Source organism: Neovison vison, chromosome 1 (assembly GCF_020171115.1).
Source record: "Neovison vison isolate M4711 chromosome 1, ASM_NN_V1, whole genome shotgun sequence".
NCBI classification, from domain to species: Eukaryota; Metazoa; Chordata; class Mammalia; order Carnivora; family Mustelidae; genus Neogale; species Neogale vison.
Window position 1 is genome coordinate 226,561,349 of NC_058091.1, and position 17,898 is coordinate 226,579,246.

General features: G+C 34.7%; 1 protein-coding gene across 3 annotated transcripts in view; it reads left to right on the top strand.

Moving 5' to 3' along the window:
- The window catches only part of ERCC8 (ERCC excision repair 8, CSA ubiquitin ligase complex subunit), a 57,440-nt gene that overhangs the window by 27,899 nt on the left and 11,643 nt on the right, over positions 1 to 17,898 (top strand). For all 3 annotated transcript variants that reach the window (XM_044224151.1, XM_044224157.1, XM_044224167.1), the window contains 6 exons: positions 2,701 to 2,782; positions 3,823 to 3,891; positions 5,032 to 5,098; positions 6,918 to 7,018; positions 8,480 to 8,604; positions 17,020 to 17,217. In XM_044224151.1, coding sequence (XP_044080086.1) covers positions 2,701 to 2,782; positions 3,823 to 3,891; positions 5,032 to 5,098; positions 6,918 to 7,018; positions 8,480 to 8,604; positions 17,020 to 17,217 — 642 coding nt within the window. The remainder of the gene's footprint in view (positions 1 to 2,700; positions 2,783 to 3,822; positions 3,892 to 5,031; positions 5,099 to 6,917; positions 7,019 to 8,479; positions 8,605 to 17,019; positions 17,218 to 17,898) is intronic.

Here is a 17,898-nt window from a genome sequence, read left to right on the forward strand (position 1 = left end):
TATGTTACATGAAAGATTGCAGAAGACCACAGATTGTATAATTCCATGTCTGAAACATCAAGAAATAGGCTAATTTATAGAGACAGGAAGTAGATTGGTAGTTTCCTAGGGGAGAGGGTAGGAAGAAATGGGGAGTGCCTGCTGATGGGAATGAGGTTTCTTTTTGGTGTGATAAAAATGTTCTGAAGTTGATTTTGGAGATGATTGTACAACTCTGAATATACTAAAAACCATTAAAATACATACTTTGAATGAGTGAATTGTATTTCAGCTAAAGCTATTATTTAAAAAGAGCAAGAATTATTCTCAAGTTCTCTATGTTGGGCAGGTGGGTAGAATATATTGTTATTTACTAAGACAGAGAAATATTAGGGGGGTATTGAGTTGAATTTTAGATTTGTTAAATTTGAAGGATTCACAAGAAATCCAAATGAAGATAATCCAGGAAGTGAGCTATATATATCTGGTTTTTAAGAATGTGGTCTACACAGAAAATTTAGATTTGTGTCACCACCATATAGGTGGCAGTTGAAGAGAAGAGTACATAGAACAAAACTTTGGGAAGACCAAGATTAATAAGAGAGGAAAAGGAACCAAAGCTTGTAAAAGAGTAAGAGGAAAATCAGGAGTGTGTGATATAATGGAACCAGTGAAAGAGATCGTTTTAAGGAAGATGGAGTAATCAGTTGTGTTGAATGTTACTGACAGGTTAGGTAAGATAAGGTCTAGACTAGGTGATGGTAGCTATCAGTTATATGGGAAGAGTAGTGTGAATGGGAGTAGTGGAGATAAAAATAAGATTGTGGTAAGCTAAGAAATTCGGGAGCTAAGAAATGAGAGCCAAAGTTTGGATTTGAAGAAGAAGAAGAAAGAAGATTAATTAGGGATAGAGCATGAAAGGTTTTTCCTTTCTTGTCTTGGGGAGAGGGTTGCTGTTAAGATGAAAGAAACGTAAACATTTTTTAATGCTGATGGTAATGAGCTGGTTTGGATGCAGAGTTTTTAAGTGTCCTGGAGATAAAGGAGATGATGTGTAGCATGAGATAGTGCTGAGGGGGATCTGAACACAGGTAGGGATATTAACTTTAAATATGAGGAAGGATAGTTTTTCCATGATAACAGGAACAAAGAAGGAAGAAGTATAAATGGAAGCAAATGTGTTTGTAGGTTTGTTGATAAGACATACTCAGTGAATTTTCATTGAATGACTTTCTGATTCCTCTTTGTATCAAAGATCAGATCACTTGTTATGACCAAGTGGTGATGTCCGTGGATAGTGTGGAAGTTTGAAATAGCTGTGAATATTGCAGAGAATAGTAGTGAAATATAATAGGACTGAAGTCAATATTGATGAAGTCAATACTGACTGAAAGTCAGCACTGATGAATGATCTTTTATAGTGATGGCAGTTTGCTTTACTGTAAGAATCTCTTCTCTTGGGTTAAAGTAGAGGTCAGCTGGGCCCATGGCCTCTTTTGGGGGCAGGGGGGATTCTTTCTTGTCTATGGCTGCTTTGACCCTACAGTGGCAGAAATAAGTAGGTGGTAATGACAGAAATGAGTAATAGTCCTCAAAGGCTAAAATATTTAGTCTTACCCATTACAGAAAAAATTTGCTGACCTCTGGTATAGATCAGTGTGGATAAAGGTACAGAGAAGGCAGACATTTGGAGTCATCCAAAGTTCAAGTCTCCACGGAGTGAAAGAATTAATGACAAAGGAGTTGGAGATATGGTGGGATGCAGTATCTGAATCCATGCTGAAGAAGGAAAAAAAGCAAAGATAGGAGGAACTGATGGGAGTTTGGGGTTATATTTGGATGTCTTGGAAATAGTTGGGAAAAACTAAAATGAAAACGGTAGAAGATTGTGGTCATACATTAAAATTGCTAATGTATCATACCTGAAATGTTTGATTTTGAAGAAAGAATGAGTACAGGTGATGAGAGTGCTGGGATACGGTAGCTGAGATTGAATGGGACTGAGAGGCAGAGTGCTGACTGGATCACCTGTGTAGATGATGAAGTTCCCCAGACTGGAGTAGAGAGGAAGATGGTGAACCAGGTGGTTGTCTTTTCTTCATCTCTCGAATTTATTAGAGAAAAACTGTTTCTCTCATAAAAGGGACAGAGTGCAATAAATAACATAGGATTTTTTTTAAAATATTTTATTTATTTATTTGACAGAGAGAGATCACAAGTAGGCAGAGAGGCAGGCAGAGAGAGAGGAGGAAGCAGGCTCCCTGCTGAGCAGAGAGCCCGATGTGGGACTCGATCCCAGGACCCTGAGATCATGACCTGAGCCGAAGGCAGCGGCTTAACCCACTGAGCCACCCAGGCACCCCAATAACATAGGATTTATATTTTTTAAAGATTTTATTTATTTATTCATGAGAGGCAGAGGCAGAGGGAGAAGTAGGCTCCCCACTGAGCAGGGAGCCCAGTGTGGGACTGGATTCCAGGACCCTGGGATCAAGACCTGAGCCAAAAGCAGACACTTAACCAACTGAGCCACCCAGGCACTCCAATAACATAGGATTTAAAATTAACAGGTTTTTGAGTGTATCACATTCCTATGTGTAAGTCAAATAAATGGCTAATGGTCATTTAAAAATTGGTAACAATGTGGAAATAAATAAAATGTTTACTGATTTTGTGACTATAATTAAAACTTAAAAATTTTTAATGTCTTTTGATTATCAGACTGCAGATATATTTAATTTTGAAGAAACCGTTTATAGTCATCATATGTCTCCAGTTGCCACCAAACACTGTTTGGTAGCAGGTTTGTACCTATACTCTTTTTCTTTTCAACATTTTGAAACTTGTTCGCTCTTATTACCTACTTAGTTTTAATATAGATATTTAAACCCAAATGAACATCATAATTTTTTTTTTAAAAACTCAAGTATATGCTATATTTACATTCAGTTTTATTGGTATTGTGCAAGTCGGGCACTGTGCTAGTGGCTAGGATTCAAAGATTAAGAAAATATATTTTTGTTCCCTAAGGAGTTAATTTTCAACCACCAAAATTTCAAAGATTTTACATGAACAAAATTTGGTAACTTTTTCAATTGAACACAATTTAAAAAATGGAAATTATTTTCTTTTCCTTTGTTTATTGTGTTATTCAAATTAAACATCCATTTTTATGAAAGCACCTACAAAAAGAATTTTTATGTGTGAAGAAGAAAAGTGTTTTTCTGGTATCTGGTATCAGGTCCCTATGATTCCATTATTTGTTTGGCACTGCATGAATATCTTCACCTGCAGACACTAGTCAGTTGCATCGTCTGTAGAGAAGAGCTGGGCACTAACTTGTCCTCAAGGTCCACTCAGACTGTCGCCAGAGGCTCTGGAAGTGTATCATTAATATGGAAAGGCTGAGGCATTAAGTAAAGTTATTTGATATAATAAAATAGCATAGAATTGTGCATATACATTGTAGCAATGTAGATTTCCTGGTTGTGAAACTGTGGTATAGTTACCTAACATTAACAGTGGTTGGAACAACATGGGTGAAGTGTACACAGGGTCTCTCTGTCCTGTATTTGCAACTTTCTGTGAACCTATTATTTCAAAATTAAACATTAGACGATAATGTAATAATACAGCTCTCTTAGTGCTAAGGTATAACTGCAATTACGTTTTCTAATTATAAACATTTAAAATGATTTGAAGTATATTTTTGGCATACTTTTTTTTATATTTCCGTGTAGATACAGAGAAGATATTATGATTCATAATGGTAGTTTCTTGTTTCCTTTTGGTGATGATTTATAAGAAAATTATCTTAAACCATTTTTGTTTTTGTTTTTACAGTTGGTACTAGAGGGCCCAAAGTACAACTTTGTGACTTAAAGTCTGGATCCTGTTCCCACATTTTACAGGGTATTTTTTTTTATTTGAAACAACAACTACTTTGAGTAAACCATTCAATAAAAAGAAACATTACTAACAATGTATTCTTTGTAACTGACATGACTGATGTATTTTGTGCTAGTTGTTAAAAGTCAACAGGGAAATAAAGATCCTTCTGTGCATTATTCTTATAAAACTGAACTATTGAGGAGACATTTATATAAACAATACCCATAGGGTAAACTCAAAGGATATGGGAAGTCTAGCTGAAAATCTTATCTTATTTCTACATTAAAAAAAAATTATTTATGAAACTTACATTGGTACATTTGTCTTATAGGCATTGTTTAGTATTGTTCTTGTTAGGTGCTTTTTTCCCCTGAATGCAAATATTTTAGAAAAAGCTATTAAAGTAATATTTTGGTTAAGATATATTAATTTGAATATTTTTGCTACTTATCAGTATTAGATCATTGATTCTAAACAATGGAAAGATGGCTTGTAATTTGGAAATTTACATTTTTACTCATCCCCGAGAAACACATAATATATCAAGAGAATTTTGTGAAATGGACAACATTTGTTTTAAATTGTCATGAATCTCTAGTAATATAAGTTAGGTCGATGAAAATATCTACTTTGAATAGTTCATCTAGGCAAAAGTGAATTAAAATGCTGAAGTCAATTATCCAATAAATGTGCTTTCTAGAAAAAAAATTTTATCCAAATGCTTTCTACAATCATGAATTTTTTAAAAAAAATTCTATTATAACTTTCTGAAAAGTTAGAAGTCATTTTTTATTCTCTAGAATGTTTAACTTGTATGGTTTGCTGCAGTGGATTTTTTTGTGGAAGATACAAGTAAATGAGCTTAAGCTATATTACTTAATGGTGGATTCACTTTTGAATCTAACAGCTGTATTAAAAAAGATTCATTTGCTCTTTCCAATGCGAAACCAGGCCATTTATAATGAGATAACATGTGTGAGAAATGCTGCACAGACTTCATATTAATATTTAAACATAGATTTTTATAAATGTGAAAAAGTAATGATCATATCAATTTATGTTTAGTAGTCTTCACTTTCTTCAAAATCAGACATATTTAATTACACTGTGTCTTTTGATTTTTCAAGTATTTACAGACTTTTCATACAGTTATATTTGCAGGTCACAGACAAGAAATATTGGCAGTTTCCTGGTCACCTCGTTGTGAATATGTCTTGGCAACTGCAAGGTAACATGCAAATTATTTGGTTTTGAAGTTAATAATTAATGATAAAAATTTCAAAACACTATTTTTTAAGATGCATATTTAGTTATTAATTAGGCCCTTTAAATAACTGAGTTACAGTTTTTAAGTCCTGTCACTACATATCTTGAAGGTGCTCACCTTTTAAAACACAGAAAACAAGAGAATCTCTAGCAATGCAAGTCTACTAGTACTACCTGTAAAAAAAAGTATATTGCTATTTTTTTTTACCCGAGTATAAGTCTTAATTTTAAAACAGTAGCATTTCAGTTCATTTTCTTTAATACAGAATTATTTTGAATCTGATTCAACATTTATTAATTGATTCAATTTAATAATATGTAATGACTACCTACAATGAGCAAGCAATTTAGTCCCCAGAGAAGCTTCTGTTAATAGTTTATAGAATGTGATATTAAGATCTACGCTTTCTGAAATAGAACAAGTCTAGAATAAAGCTGTAAAAAGGCTGCCTAAGGAGGTGTGAAGGTGAAAATCTAGGTGCTGGTTGTGGGTCCATGATAGGGCAGAATTATATTATTCATGCCTTACTTGGTTTTCCTCAAACCATGGGAAAGCTAAGAGGCTTTCAGTTCTCAGATGGACCTAGTAATCATGTTAGGAATCAGATAAGTCCAAATTTTATCTGTTTCAGAAAGTACTTAAATCCTCAGACTCATCCCATTGTAGACTTTTCCCCAAGCTGGAAAGAAAGAAAACCATTTTGAAAATGGGAAATGCTAGATTTTTGCTTGCTATTCTAATTGGCTAGCTTTTATGATGATCTGTGAAAAGAATCAAGACTACAGGAAGAGATAAGCCCTGTACCTACAGAGAAAAGATTTATTTAGAAATAGGCTTATAAAATGCGTTGTATTGCTCTTTGTAATTAAAGGGATCTGGATAAACCCAATTTGTTAGAATATTGTTGAGGTCCTTTTTGAGAACATGATAGCATTAGTTAAAGTGATTTATATATTTTTTAGGAGTAGTTGAAATTGATACGTGATCATGGTTTTTTGCCTTTATTCTTTTCACATACTTGAGATAAAAATAAGTGTCCGAATTCTAAGAGACATTAAAGTTAATTCTTGTATATCTTGCAAAGATTGATTTGAGTATAGGAAACCAAATATAAATACATTGTCCTTACTATTACCTTAATTTTTTCATATGAAAAGAAAACACCAAATTCATGCAAAATGAACTTTTTTTTTTTTAAAGATTTTATTTATTTATTTGACAGAGAGAGAGAGAAATCACAAGTAGGCAGAGAGGCAGCGGGAAGCAGGCTCTCTGCACAGCAGAGAGCCCGAAGTGGGCTTCAATCCCAGGACCCTGAGATCATGACTTGAGCCAAAGGTGGAGGCTTAACCCACTGAGCCACCCAGGCGCCCTGAATTCTTAAAGTAAAATTAGTTAGCTGCTTGATTGTCTAGAAAACATTTGAATAATAAACAATAGAAAGGATGTAGTAAAAAGCTTCCTAAGGGACAAGCTCTAAAACTATCTAGTTTTGGTGGAGGAACCATTAAAAACAAAATAAAAATCAGCAGAATTCTGTCCTTGTGATCTAAAAAAAGGTTACCTATTTTTTTTTTTTTTGGCTTTTTCTTTCCACTGCTTTTTGCTACTTTTGATTTTGAATATTTGATGAAAAGGCAAAAGCTAAACAACCCAAATGTACAAATATATTTGCACTAATAATCTGAGACTTCTGTATGCCATAATACTGGAAAGATAGGTGAAGAGTACAGTCACTGTCCTAGCTATATATGTCAATGTAACATCTGTTTATTCTTAGTGCTGACAGTAGAGTAAAATTATGGGATGTGAGAAGAGCATCAGGATGTTTAATTACTCTTGATCAGCATAATGGAAAAAAGTCACAAGCTGTTGAATCAGGTAATGAAGAATACATTAATATAGAAATATGCCAATGATAGTATTTTTATATTGAAAATTTTTAATTGAAACCAAGTAATTAATGTATAGAAAAAGTTGCAAATTTTATGATTTAAAAAATGCCATTCATGATTAATTGATTTCCAGAAGTACATAACTAAATTATGGTTGTCTTTTTCAAGATAGGAAGAAGTATGGCATTTCATCTACCTCTAAATTTTCAAATGCAGAAACATTTCTGAATTATGTTTTTACTTTTTTTCCTCCAGTGAGGTCAACTAATACAAATTCATTGCCACTTAGAAAGCTACAGTAAACAAGGAATAGTAACATTTTGTGGCCATTGCATGAAAATAGAATTTGTAATTTGTATTACACATGTCAGCTGCTATCCTGGTGATAAAGTACCTCAATTTCATTTTTCCAATAAAATTTCTTTTTTTTTTTTTAACATTTTATTTAGTTATTTGAGAGAGAGTGTGTTGCATGCATAGCAGGCATTGGGCAGAGGGAGAAGGAGAGAGAATCCTAAGCAGGCTTCTAGGAGAGGGCAGAGCCCAATGTGGGGCTCTGTCCCAGGATCCTGAGATCATGACCTAAATGAAATCAAGAGTCAGACACTTAACTGAGCCACTTATGTGCCCCTAGAATTTAATTTCTGTATAGGATAAGATTCTGATTTAGAATTAATTGTGAACCAGAAAAATCTTAGGATGAACTATATACAGTTTTATGATTGTTTTAATAATCTTTTTAATTAAATTAATCAGGCTCTTGAGAATTATGCTTTCTTAAATTTGGTCATTTTGAAGGTAATACAAATTTTAAATCAAACTAGAACACTTATTCTTTCCCTGTTGTAAGTTTTTTTAAAAATAGTAAATACTAGTATTACTTATTTTTAATAGTCCATGAAATGACTTTTAGATTAAAAATGGAAATATTGGGCACCTGGGTGGCTCAGTTGGTTAAGCAACTGCCTTCAGCTCAGGTCATGATCCTGGAGTCTCGGGATCAAGTCCCACATTGGGCTCCCAGCTCCAAGGGGTGTCTGCTTCTCCCTCTGACCTTTTCCCGTCATGCTCTTTCTCACTGCCTCTCTTGGAAATAAATAAATCTTTTTTTAAAAAATGGAAATATTATATGAGAAATTTGTAAGGTGTTTAATTAAAAAATTTAATGCTAGGCATGCATTTAATTGAGTTGTACAGCACAGCTTACTCTCTGAAGAAAAATTATATTTGGCAAGATTTCTTCCTCTTTAGTTTTCCTGTTTTTCTCCATTTTTATGGCTCTAATTTATATGGCTTATGATATTCAAATAATCCAAATATAATCAACTTGTATGTTCTAAGTAATTCAGGTAATTGTCCTTTAATATGTTTAAATAACTGTATCATCAAGCATTAAGTGTGTGCTGACTATAATAATAGATTAACTGAATTGTATTTTTCATTGCAGCAAACACTGCTCATAATGGGAAAGTTAATGGCTTGTGTTTTACAAGTGATGGGCTTCATCTCCTTACTGTTGGTACAGATAATCGAATGAGGCTCTGGAATAGTTCCAGTGGAGAAAACACACTAGTAAGAGATTTTAAATATCTCCAACTTTTCTTTTCTCTTTTTTTTTTGAACTTGAACTCACAGCCCTGTGATCAAGAGTCGCATCCTTGACTGACTGAGCCAGCCAGGTGCCTCTCTCTAACTTTTTGAATATATATTTTTAAAATGGATCTGTGAAATATACTTGGTGTCCTTCTGTAGATTTAACTCTTTTCTGGTCTCTGTATTCCAGTTTTCTTTTTATATTTTTTCATTATGTGAACTAATAACTCTCACACAGGACAGTCCACCCTACCATGCTCCCACCGCATTCTCCCCACTTAGTGGAGAATTATTGCTCTACTGTGCGTAATATGAGTGTGCCATATTTCTCAGGTATGTTGGAGAAGAATAAAAGATTGAGAACTGATATAAATTAAACTTACAGTCAAATTTTATTCTCTATATGACTTGTAAACAAAATCTAAGATGAGTGTTATAGTACCAGAAGATATGGTATTTTAATACTGAACTAAATGTGTTTTAAATGTGCTAGATTCTTACATGGTATTTAATTTCTAACACTTTTTAAAAATTTATGTTACGGTTCTTACCAGGTGTGCCTGTGGTTTAATAACTTTCAGAATAAGCTAATAAGTTTGTAATTTGGTGGTAATAATAACTAATATTTATTAAAGTGCTTATGTGTCAGATACTGTTTTAATAAAAATTAACATATAACATATACTGAAGCATATAGAATCTTATTTAATCATGAAATCAATGCTGTGAAGGTAGTTACTCTTATAATACCCATTTTACACATGAGGAAATGAGATATAAATGGTTAGGTAACTTGCCTGAGTTAAAACAGCTTTTTAAAAAGCAACAGAATTTGACTCTAGATTTCACTCTTCCCACAGTGGTCATTATACCAAATACCTTATAGCATTTACTTAAAACTTTAAGGTAGGTATTGATATTAATCATATTCCTTTCTCTTTTTTTTTAAGTGTATTTATTAATTTAAGTATTACGTTAATAGTTAATTAAGTATCTTTCCCCCGCAAGGGGCTAAAACTCAACAACCCCTAGATCAGGAGTTGCATGCTCTTCTGACTAAGCCAGCCGGGTGCCCCATTTCATCTTCCTTTTTTTTTTTTTTTTTTTTTTTAAGATTTTATTTATTTATTTATTTGACTGAGATCTCAAGTAGGCAGAGAGGCAGGAAGAGAGAGAGAAAGGGAAGCAGGCTCTCTGCTGAGCAGAGAGCCCAATACGGGGCTCGATCCCAGGACCCTGGGATCATGACCTGAGCCGAAGGCAGAGGCTTTAACCCACTGAGCCACCCAGGCGCCCCTCATCTTCCTTTCTTTAACCTTCTTTCTAACTAATTCTCTTTTAGATACTCTAAACATCACTTCTTTTAGTAAATTCTAATTTTACTGTAAGGTCAAAATTGTTCATACTAGAGTTTGCTAATCTCTCATGTACTTTATGAAGTGCTTCTCCATCATATCTCAGACTAGAAACTTGTCATTGCAAGTTTTAATTTAGAATCTTCCATTCATTATATTTGTATCATGTTTCTAATCAAGTCACACCTTTCTTTTCTCATTCATTTATTTAATAAGTATTTATTGAGCAAATCTTATTTTCCAGACAATATTATATAGTAGTAGACAAAACATAGAAGAGTCCTGTCCTCATGGAACATACATTCTAGGGAGAGGAGGAAAGACATCCATCCATCCATCCAAGGAAATGAAGTGAGCCATCTGATATCTGGGAAGGCTAACATTCCAGGCAGAGGAAGGAAGAAAGGAGAAAGACCCTGAGGCAGGAGTGTGCTTGGAATACCCAGAGAACATCAGGAGGCTCCTTGTGTTAAAATAGAGGATACAAGGGGAAGAGTACTAGGAGATGAGAAACAGAAGGAAACAAACAGGACAGGATATTGGCTTCTAGGCCTTTTTAAGGGCTTAGGCTTTTTCTTGGGATGAAATGGAAAGTCACTAAAGACCTTTGAGTGGTGATATGTGGGGGTCACTTTGGAAAGGTATGTTGGCATGTACATCACAGGTGAATGTGATAAGTATAAAGGGTATTGACTATATATATACATGTTGGGGTGATTTTATTCCATTTTTCCTCTCCTTCTTAAGTGTGATGCTCATACCTCATGGGTAGTAGTAAGTCCATATCTTGAGTAGTGTGTTGAGAATTGATAATACATTTTCAAATTGACTTGATCTAAGTAGTCATTCATGCAAAGATGACTAGAATAGCCCAGAAACTCACCTCCAGAGGACACTTAAAGGAACTGGGGACATCAGTCCCAGAAAAAGTAACTCGGTGGAGACACATTGCCTTCAAATATTTAAGGCCCTGTCAGACAGAATTGGAAACAGATAACAGTCCTACCATTTAGTAATATGGGACGTTAGTTTATTGAAAGTGACGTTACGAAGGAGTTTTAGTGTCTCCATCTTATAAATTAGGGTTATTATGTACCTAAACAGTAATTTTAAGGATAAAATGGAAGTATGAAGAGGGGTAAGTAATTAAATTGTTAAATAATTAAATACCTATTAAATAATAGGTATACCATAAATAACTATTTTTATTATGTGATGTTCCCTTATTAATAGTACCCTAGTGGGTTTTCTTTATTTTGTTTTATTTATTTATTTGAGATGGAGTAAGAGAGAGGGAGAATGAGTGAGCAAGGGGCAAGGGGAGTGGTGCAGAGGGAGAAGGAGAAGCAGGCTCCCCACTGGGCAGGGAACCTGATTCAGGGCTCAGTTCAGGGACTTGAGACCATGACCTAAGCCAAAGGCAGACGCTTAGTACTCTAGGGTGTAGCTGGTTCTCCCATTTTATGCTTCTCTTTATGTGTTTTCTTATGCTTCCTTTTTGCTTTTAAGAGGGATTCATCTTTACATCTCTTTTTTTCCTCTTCAGTAGAAACTTCTAAATCTTAAAAATAAATATCAAGAAAAAAGACATAGGTTAAGAAAACTTTATCTAATCCTGACTTTAAAGTTGTAAATATATTTGTTTTCTTTGGAAACTTCTAAAGCTTATTTTTTAATGTTGTCTTTGAGTAATTTTCTTTACTTTTGATCTGGAAATTAGATATTCTGCTTCTTCAGAGATAATTCTCTGAAGTATCTACATTCTGCCTAAAGGTTCTGGACCTACCTCAGTAACTTGTGCTGCTTGTTGTTTTGTAATGTGACATATTTATAAAAACAACGTTGCCACATTTCCCAAACACTCTTTCTAGTTGTGATTAACATTTTGGAGAAATAATTCCTGTGATAAATTAGAAGCAATATTGGGACTCCTGGGTGGCTCAGTCAGTTAAGCCACTGCCTTTGGCTCAGGTCATGATCCCAGGGTCCTGGAATCAAGTCCCACATCGGGCTCCTTGCTCGGGGGGAGCCTGCTTCTCTCTCCACCTCTGCCTGCCACTCTGCCTGCTTGTGTGCTTGCTCTCTCTTTCTCTGACAAATAAATAAATAAATAAATAAAATCCTTTAAAAAAAAACTAGAAGCAGTATTAAATGTGTAAGGATTCTCAGAAAGTCAATAAATTTTACTTAGAATATTTAAAAAATAAAATAAATTTTAAAAAGTTGTATAATTATTTATAGGTTATATACAAAACTGTTGTGAACCTGTGTTTAATTAAAGGTGAATTTCTTATTTTTTAAATAAAAAAGAAATTAAAAATAAAACTTTTCATGTTTTTTTCTCACACCTTATGGATTATGTTGCAGGCTTCTTGAGGTGTGGGAACTGTGCTCTGGAGACCATTGCCTTGGAGAACATAACAAGTAGTTGCAGGGAAAATGCACAGGGAGACAGGTTTTGGTCAACAGAAGAACAAAAAGTTCATAATGGCTCTTCTGGTGTTGCCTATTTCAGTTACTGGTATTACTATTCACTATGACCAGTGTCTAGAAATTGGAAGTCTACACTTTATTGTTTCCTGCCCCTTATCCCATGTATTAAATCAACTACACACTTCTTAATTCTTCTCTCTTAATTGTTTTCGTATCTTTCTTCCCCTTCCAGCCTCATTCTAGCTCCTCATGATCTATTTAATTACTGTAACATTCTTCTAACTTTTCCCAAACTTATCTCCCAGTAGAAGTCTTTCACTGTTTCCTCAATACTTCTAGGTAATTAAAATCTGATGCTTTTGCCTTTTGCCCACAAAACCTTCATAAGCTATATCTTCTAACTCATCAAGCTTTAGGTCTTGCCACTTGCCATATTTTACTTTGTTGTTATTGAACTACTTAACAGGTTTTTAAAAATACTTTGCTCTTGAGGCTCCTGGGTTGCTCAGTGGATTAAGCCTGTGTCTTCGGCTCAGGTTATGATCCCAGGGTCCTGGGATCGAGCCTCCCATCGGGCTCTCTGCTCGGCAGGGAGCCTGCTTCCCTGCCTACTTGAGGTCTCTGTCTGTCAAACAGATAAATAAAATCTAAAAAAAAAAAAAAAAAAATACTTTGCTCTCTTGCCTTTCCATTCCGAGGCACAGACTCCTGCCTTTGCTTTGAAATAGTGTTCTCCTTCCTATTCTAGCTGCTTCTTGCTTTTAGGGTTCATCTTAGACACAACCTCTCTATAATTCCTCTTGTTTAGCTCAGATGCTTCCACGTACCCAGTGCTCACTTGTAGTAGAATGTACTGTGATCATCACCTCGGGAATGAAGGAAAACTAATTTATAATAGTGTGGCATAGTGGTTTTTGATTAAGGCAATCCGGATTTAGTTTCTGATTCTGTCATTTGCTATCCCAAAGACCTTGATCAAAATATTTAACCTTTCTAAATGTTTTTGTGTAATAATGCTGACTGTCTTATAATATTGTTTTGAGTATTACATGAAATAACATGTGCAAAACATTAAGCACATTGATATTTCCAGCAAATATGGGCATTCAATAATATTACCTGTCATTATTATCATTATGCTGATCATTGTTTGACAATAAAATAAGCTACCTTGTGATGGAATCTCTGTGTCACTATAGGTATTCTTTTAGTGACTAGATTATAAATTTCCTGGGACAGTAAAAGGAATTCATAAGACAGGGAGTTGGATTTGCCATCATCTTTATCCAAAGTCCCATATCTTTCTCCACTATAAAAATATTTTCAAAGCCTTTATTAACCCCCTTTAAGACATTATAGCCCAAAGGGGCCTCTCCTTTACAGTACTTTCATAATAATATACATCATGCTATTTATTATACATTGGTAAGCATACATAGTCATAAAATGGGAGCCTTAGACAATCAGCTAGTATGTTTGACACATAGTGAACATTAGTGAATGATAGATCCTTCCTTTCCTTAATCTGTTACTAGAATTTCCTTCCTTAGGTATTGAAAAGATACTGATGATTTTGATTCCACAAGTGATTTGATCACAGCAATGATTTACAGAGATTAATAGGATTGTAAGTTGCAGGATGTGGTGGGGAATGCCTAAGGATGAAGATAAGAGAGCTAGTTCAATATTCATACCTCACTTAATACTTTCCAGTTCATATTTGGGAAAGAATGTGGTAGAGTAGAAAGAACTCAGCATTAGGTCCTCTGACAAATGTGAATAAGGCCATCACAGTCTACCAGTTCAGAATTTTTCTAGTGGGAGCAAAGAATTTCTAGTTGTGTGTTTTTTCTCCATTCTCCTTCTCCACTGTCATTCTGCAAGCAGTTACACATAGAGGGTCAGAAATAAGTTATAAGTTAAATAAGTTATACTTTTTAAACATATATGGGAGTACATCTAGGGACTTACTGGATACCTTTATGTTCTAGGTCCCTCATCTACATTATTCCATCTGATTTTTCATAGTAACTCTGGTAAATGATCCTATTTCTATTTAAGAGATTAGAATAATGAAATTCAGAGGCTAAGTCATTCTCGAAAGAGGCAAAAGAAAAGAAAAAGTGGAGTGGGTTTCTGCAAACCAAATCTACCAAATTTAATATTTTACTGTTTCATTCTACCACTGCTGCAGTGGGATAGCTAGATGCATATGCTCATTTCTGTCACATGTTAACCTGAAGGGTGGATAAGGCAAGTGTAGTATCCACAGATGATCAGCATATATCCATTTGGGCCTCAGTATGTGCTTATAGACAGATATAGATATAGATATAGATTTTTTTTCTTTCTTAAAGATTTTATTAATTTATTTGAGAGAGAGAGCATGAGAGGGGAGAAGATCAGAGGGAGAAGCAGAAGCAGATTCCCTGTGGAACTGGGAGCCCGACAGAGGATTTGATTTCGGGACTCCGGGATCATGACTGGAGCCAAAGGCAGTCACTCAACCAAATGAGCCACTCAGGCACTCTGTGTGTGTGTGTGTGTGTGTGTGTGTGTGTGTGTGTGTTTTAAGATTTATTTATTTCAGAGAGAGAAGAACTCAAGGAGTGGGAGAGGGGGAGAGAGACTCTCGAGTGGATTCTGCTGAATGCAGAGCCTGAATGCAGGGCTTGATTCCACAACACTGAGATCATAACCTGAGCCAAAATCAAGAATTGGGAGCTTAACCCACTGAGCCACCCAGGTGTCCATTTATATATGTTTATAATTATACACACACACACACTCCCAAATGACCTTGACAAAAAGGCAAAAAAATAAATCACTGTCTAAACTCTAGTGTTGGGGCGCCTGGGTGGCTGAGTGGGTTAAGACCTCCGCCTTCGGCTCAGGTCATGATCCAGGGTCCTGGGGTGGGGCTCTGCTCAGCAGGGAGCCTGCTTCTCTTCCTCTCTCTCTCTGCCTGCCTCTCTGCCTACTTGTGTTCTCTGTCAAATAAATAAAATCATTAAAAATAAATAAATAAATAAAACTCTAGTGTTAGCCATAGTATTGAGAGTCTTTGGTGATCTTCCTGCTGATAAATCAAATGTTTAGCTACTGGTTTTACACTTATTCTGAACTGCTTAATCTAAATTATCAACAGGATAATTTCAGCACTATCAGCACTATCAATTTATTTTGCCCAAAGCTTCTCAGACTTTAATGAGCCTTTAGATCACCTAGGGATCTTATTAAAGTGAAGATTCTTGTTCTGTAAGATTGGGATAGGACCTGGAATTTTCTTTTTCATACTGCTGAAGAGATGTGATATTGGGCTTGTACCTTTGGCGTACAGGTGCAGAATTTTTATTTTTGTCCTAAATTGCAGTTTTGTGTGAATATATATATGTATTTGTGTTCTGTGCTTTTTTATAACTAGTTTTTATCCTTACTTCCTGCATAGTTTTCATAATTATTAATTACTATGTAAACTGTAGAGATATTGTAACATTATTAGGAATTTATATTATCATTAGCTATTTTGCCATTCTAGGTAATGCTGCATTAAATTCCTCTGAGTATATAGCTTTTTCCTGTTTAATTATTTCCCTAAGATAAATTCCCAGGAGTAATTACTAAGTCAAGGAATAAGAATAACTTTCTTTGTAATGGGTACAAAGTTTCAGTTTTGCAGGATGAAAAGAGTTCTGGAGACTGAGGATAATGAAGGTTTGCACAATAGTGTGAATGTACACTAAACTGTACACTCAAATACAGTTAAGGTGGCAAATTTTATGCCATGTGTATTTTGCCACAATTAAAAATGATTTGGGGCGCCTGGATGGCTCAGTCGTTGAGCATCTGCCTTCGGCTCAGGTTGTGATCCCAGGGTCTCTATCAAATGAATAAATAAAATCTTAAGAAAAAAAAATTTTTTTTTTTTTTTTAGATTTTATGTATTTCTTTGACAGAGAGAAATCACAAGTAGATGGAGAGGCAGGCAGAGAGAGAGAGGGAAGCAGGCTCCCCGCCAAGCAGAGAGCCCGATGTGGGACTCGATCCCAGGATGCTGAGATCATGACCTGAGCCAAAGGCAGCGGCTTAACCCACTGAGCCACCCAGGCGCCCCAAGAAAAAATATTTTAAAATAAAAAGAGAATTATTCCCTCCCCCCAAAAAGAACATCTTTGCATTTTGTTGCATAATAAATAATTTGGCCTTTTAGAAGGATTGACCAACATGTGCCACCAACATGTTACCTCACTTGTAATGGTATTCACTGTCTCAAGGTTTCTTGAAAGTTTTTGCTAAATGGTCTAAAGTGATTAAGATTGCCTTAATTTACATTTTATTTCTAGACTGGCTTAAATGTAAGCATTCACTTTTGTGGATTTTTTTTACTATTTGTATTTTACTATTTATATTCTCCTCTTATGTGAAACATATATTTATGTCATTGGCTCTTGTTTCTTTGTTAGAACCTTGATCATTTTCTACAGATTTAATAACAGCCCTTTCCATAGTATGTTATAATATTTTAAGTAAATATTTCTTCTAGTCTTTGTTGTCTTTTTAATTCAGACTTAAGAAATGAGTAATGTTACGATTTTACATCCTGCAGGTAAACTATGGAAAAGTTAATAATGACAGCAGAAAAGGATTGAAATTCACTGTCTCCTGTGGCTGCAGTTCAGAATTTGTTTTTGTACCATATGGTAGCACTATTGCTGTTTATACAATTTACTCAGGAGAACAGATAACTATGCTTAAGGGACATTATAAAAGTGTTGACTGCTGTGTATTCCACTCTAATTTCCAGGTAAGAATGATCCTTAAGGGAATTTAAAATGTTCAGGTAGCTAGCTTGCCAGACTGGTTATATACAGAAGAGTAAATTGTGATTTCAGTCTGAGAAATTACACTTGTAATCCACATTTGAGCTAGGGTTTCTTGAATAGAGGATTATATAGGATAAAGTTTTAGATAGTATAGGATATTTGCATGAATCAGTATAATACTGTGAAACTTGACTGAGATAAATTCTTTCTTCTGTATATTGGTTCCATTTATTTACCAGATGAAAATATCTAGCAAATTAAAAATAATGTCTTGCAGTCAATTGTTTGGGAAAAGATGGAATACTGTGTCTAATCTCAAAATATGGTTTTACAAAAAACTGATTTATATGTGTGAGTCTATCTCAGATTTTATTTCTAATTTATTTCCTGTCAGTGGCTAATCATTTACTTTTGAGTTGACCTTTCCCTTTCATTTTACCAACAGCAGATTTTTTTTTTCCAGAGAATATTAGCACAAATTACCTCACGTGTTCCTTTAAATGAGTCTCTAATATAGCAAAACTTGGTATTTTCTGTATTTTGTGGTAAAGAAAGTGAGGTTCATGAGAGTTAAATACTGGTAGGATGAAAACTATGGATTATTAGAGCTAGGAGGGGTGTCATCACCTGGTAAAGTTCTTAATCATTTATTCATTAATGCT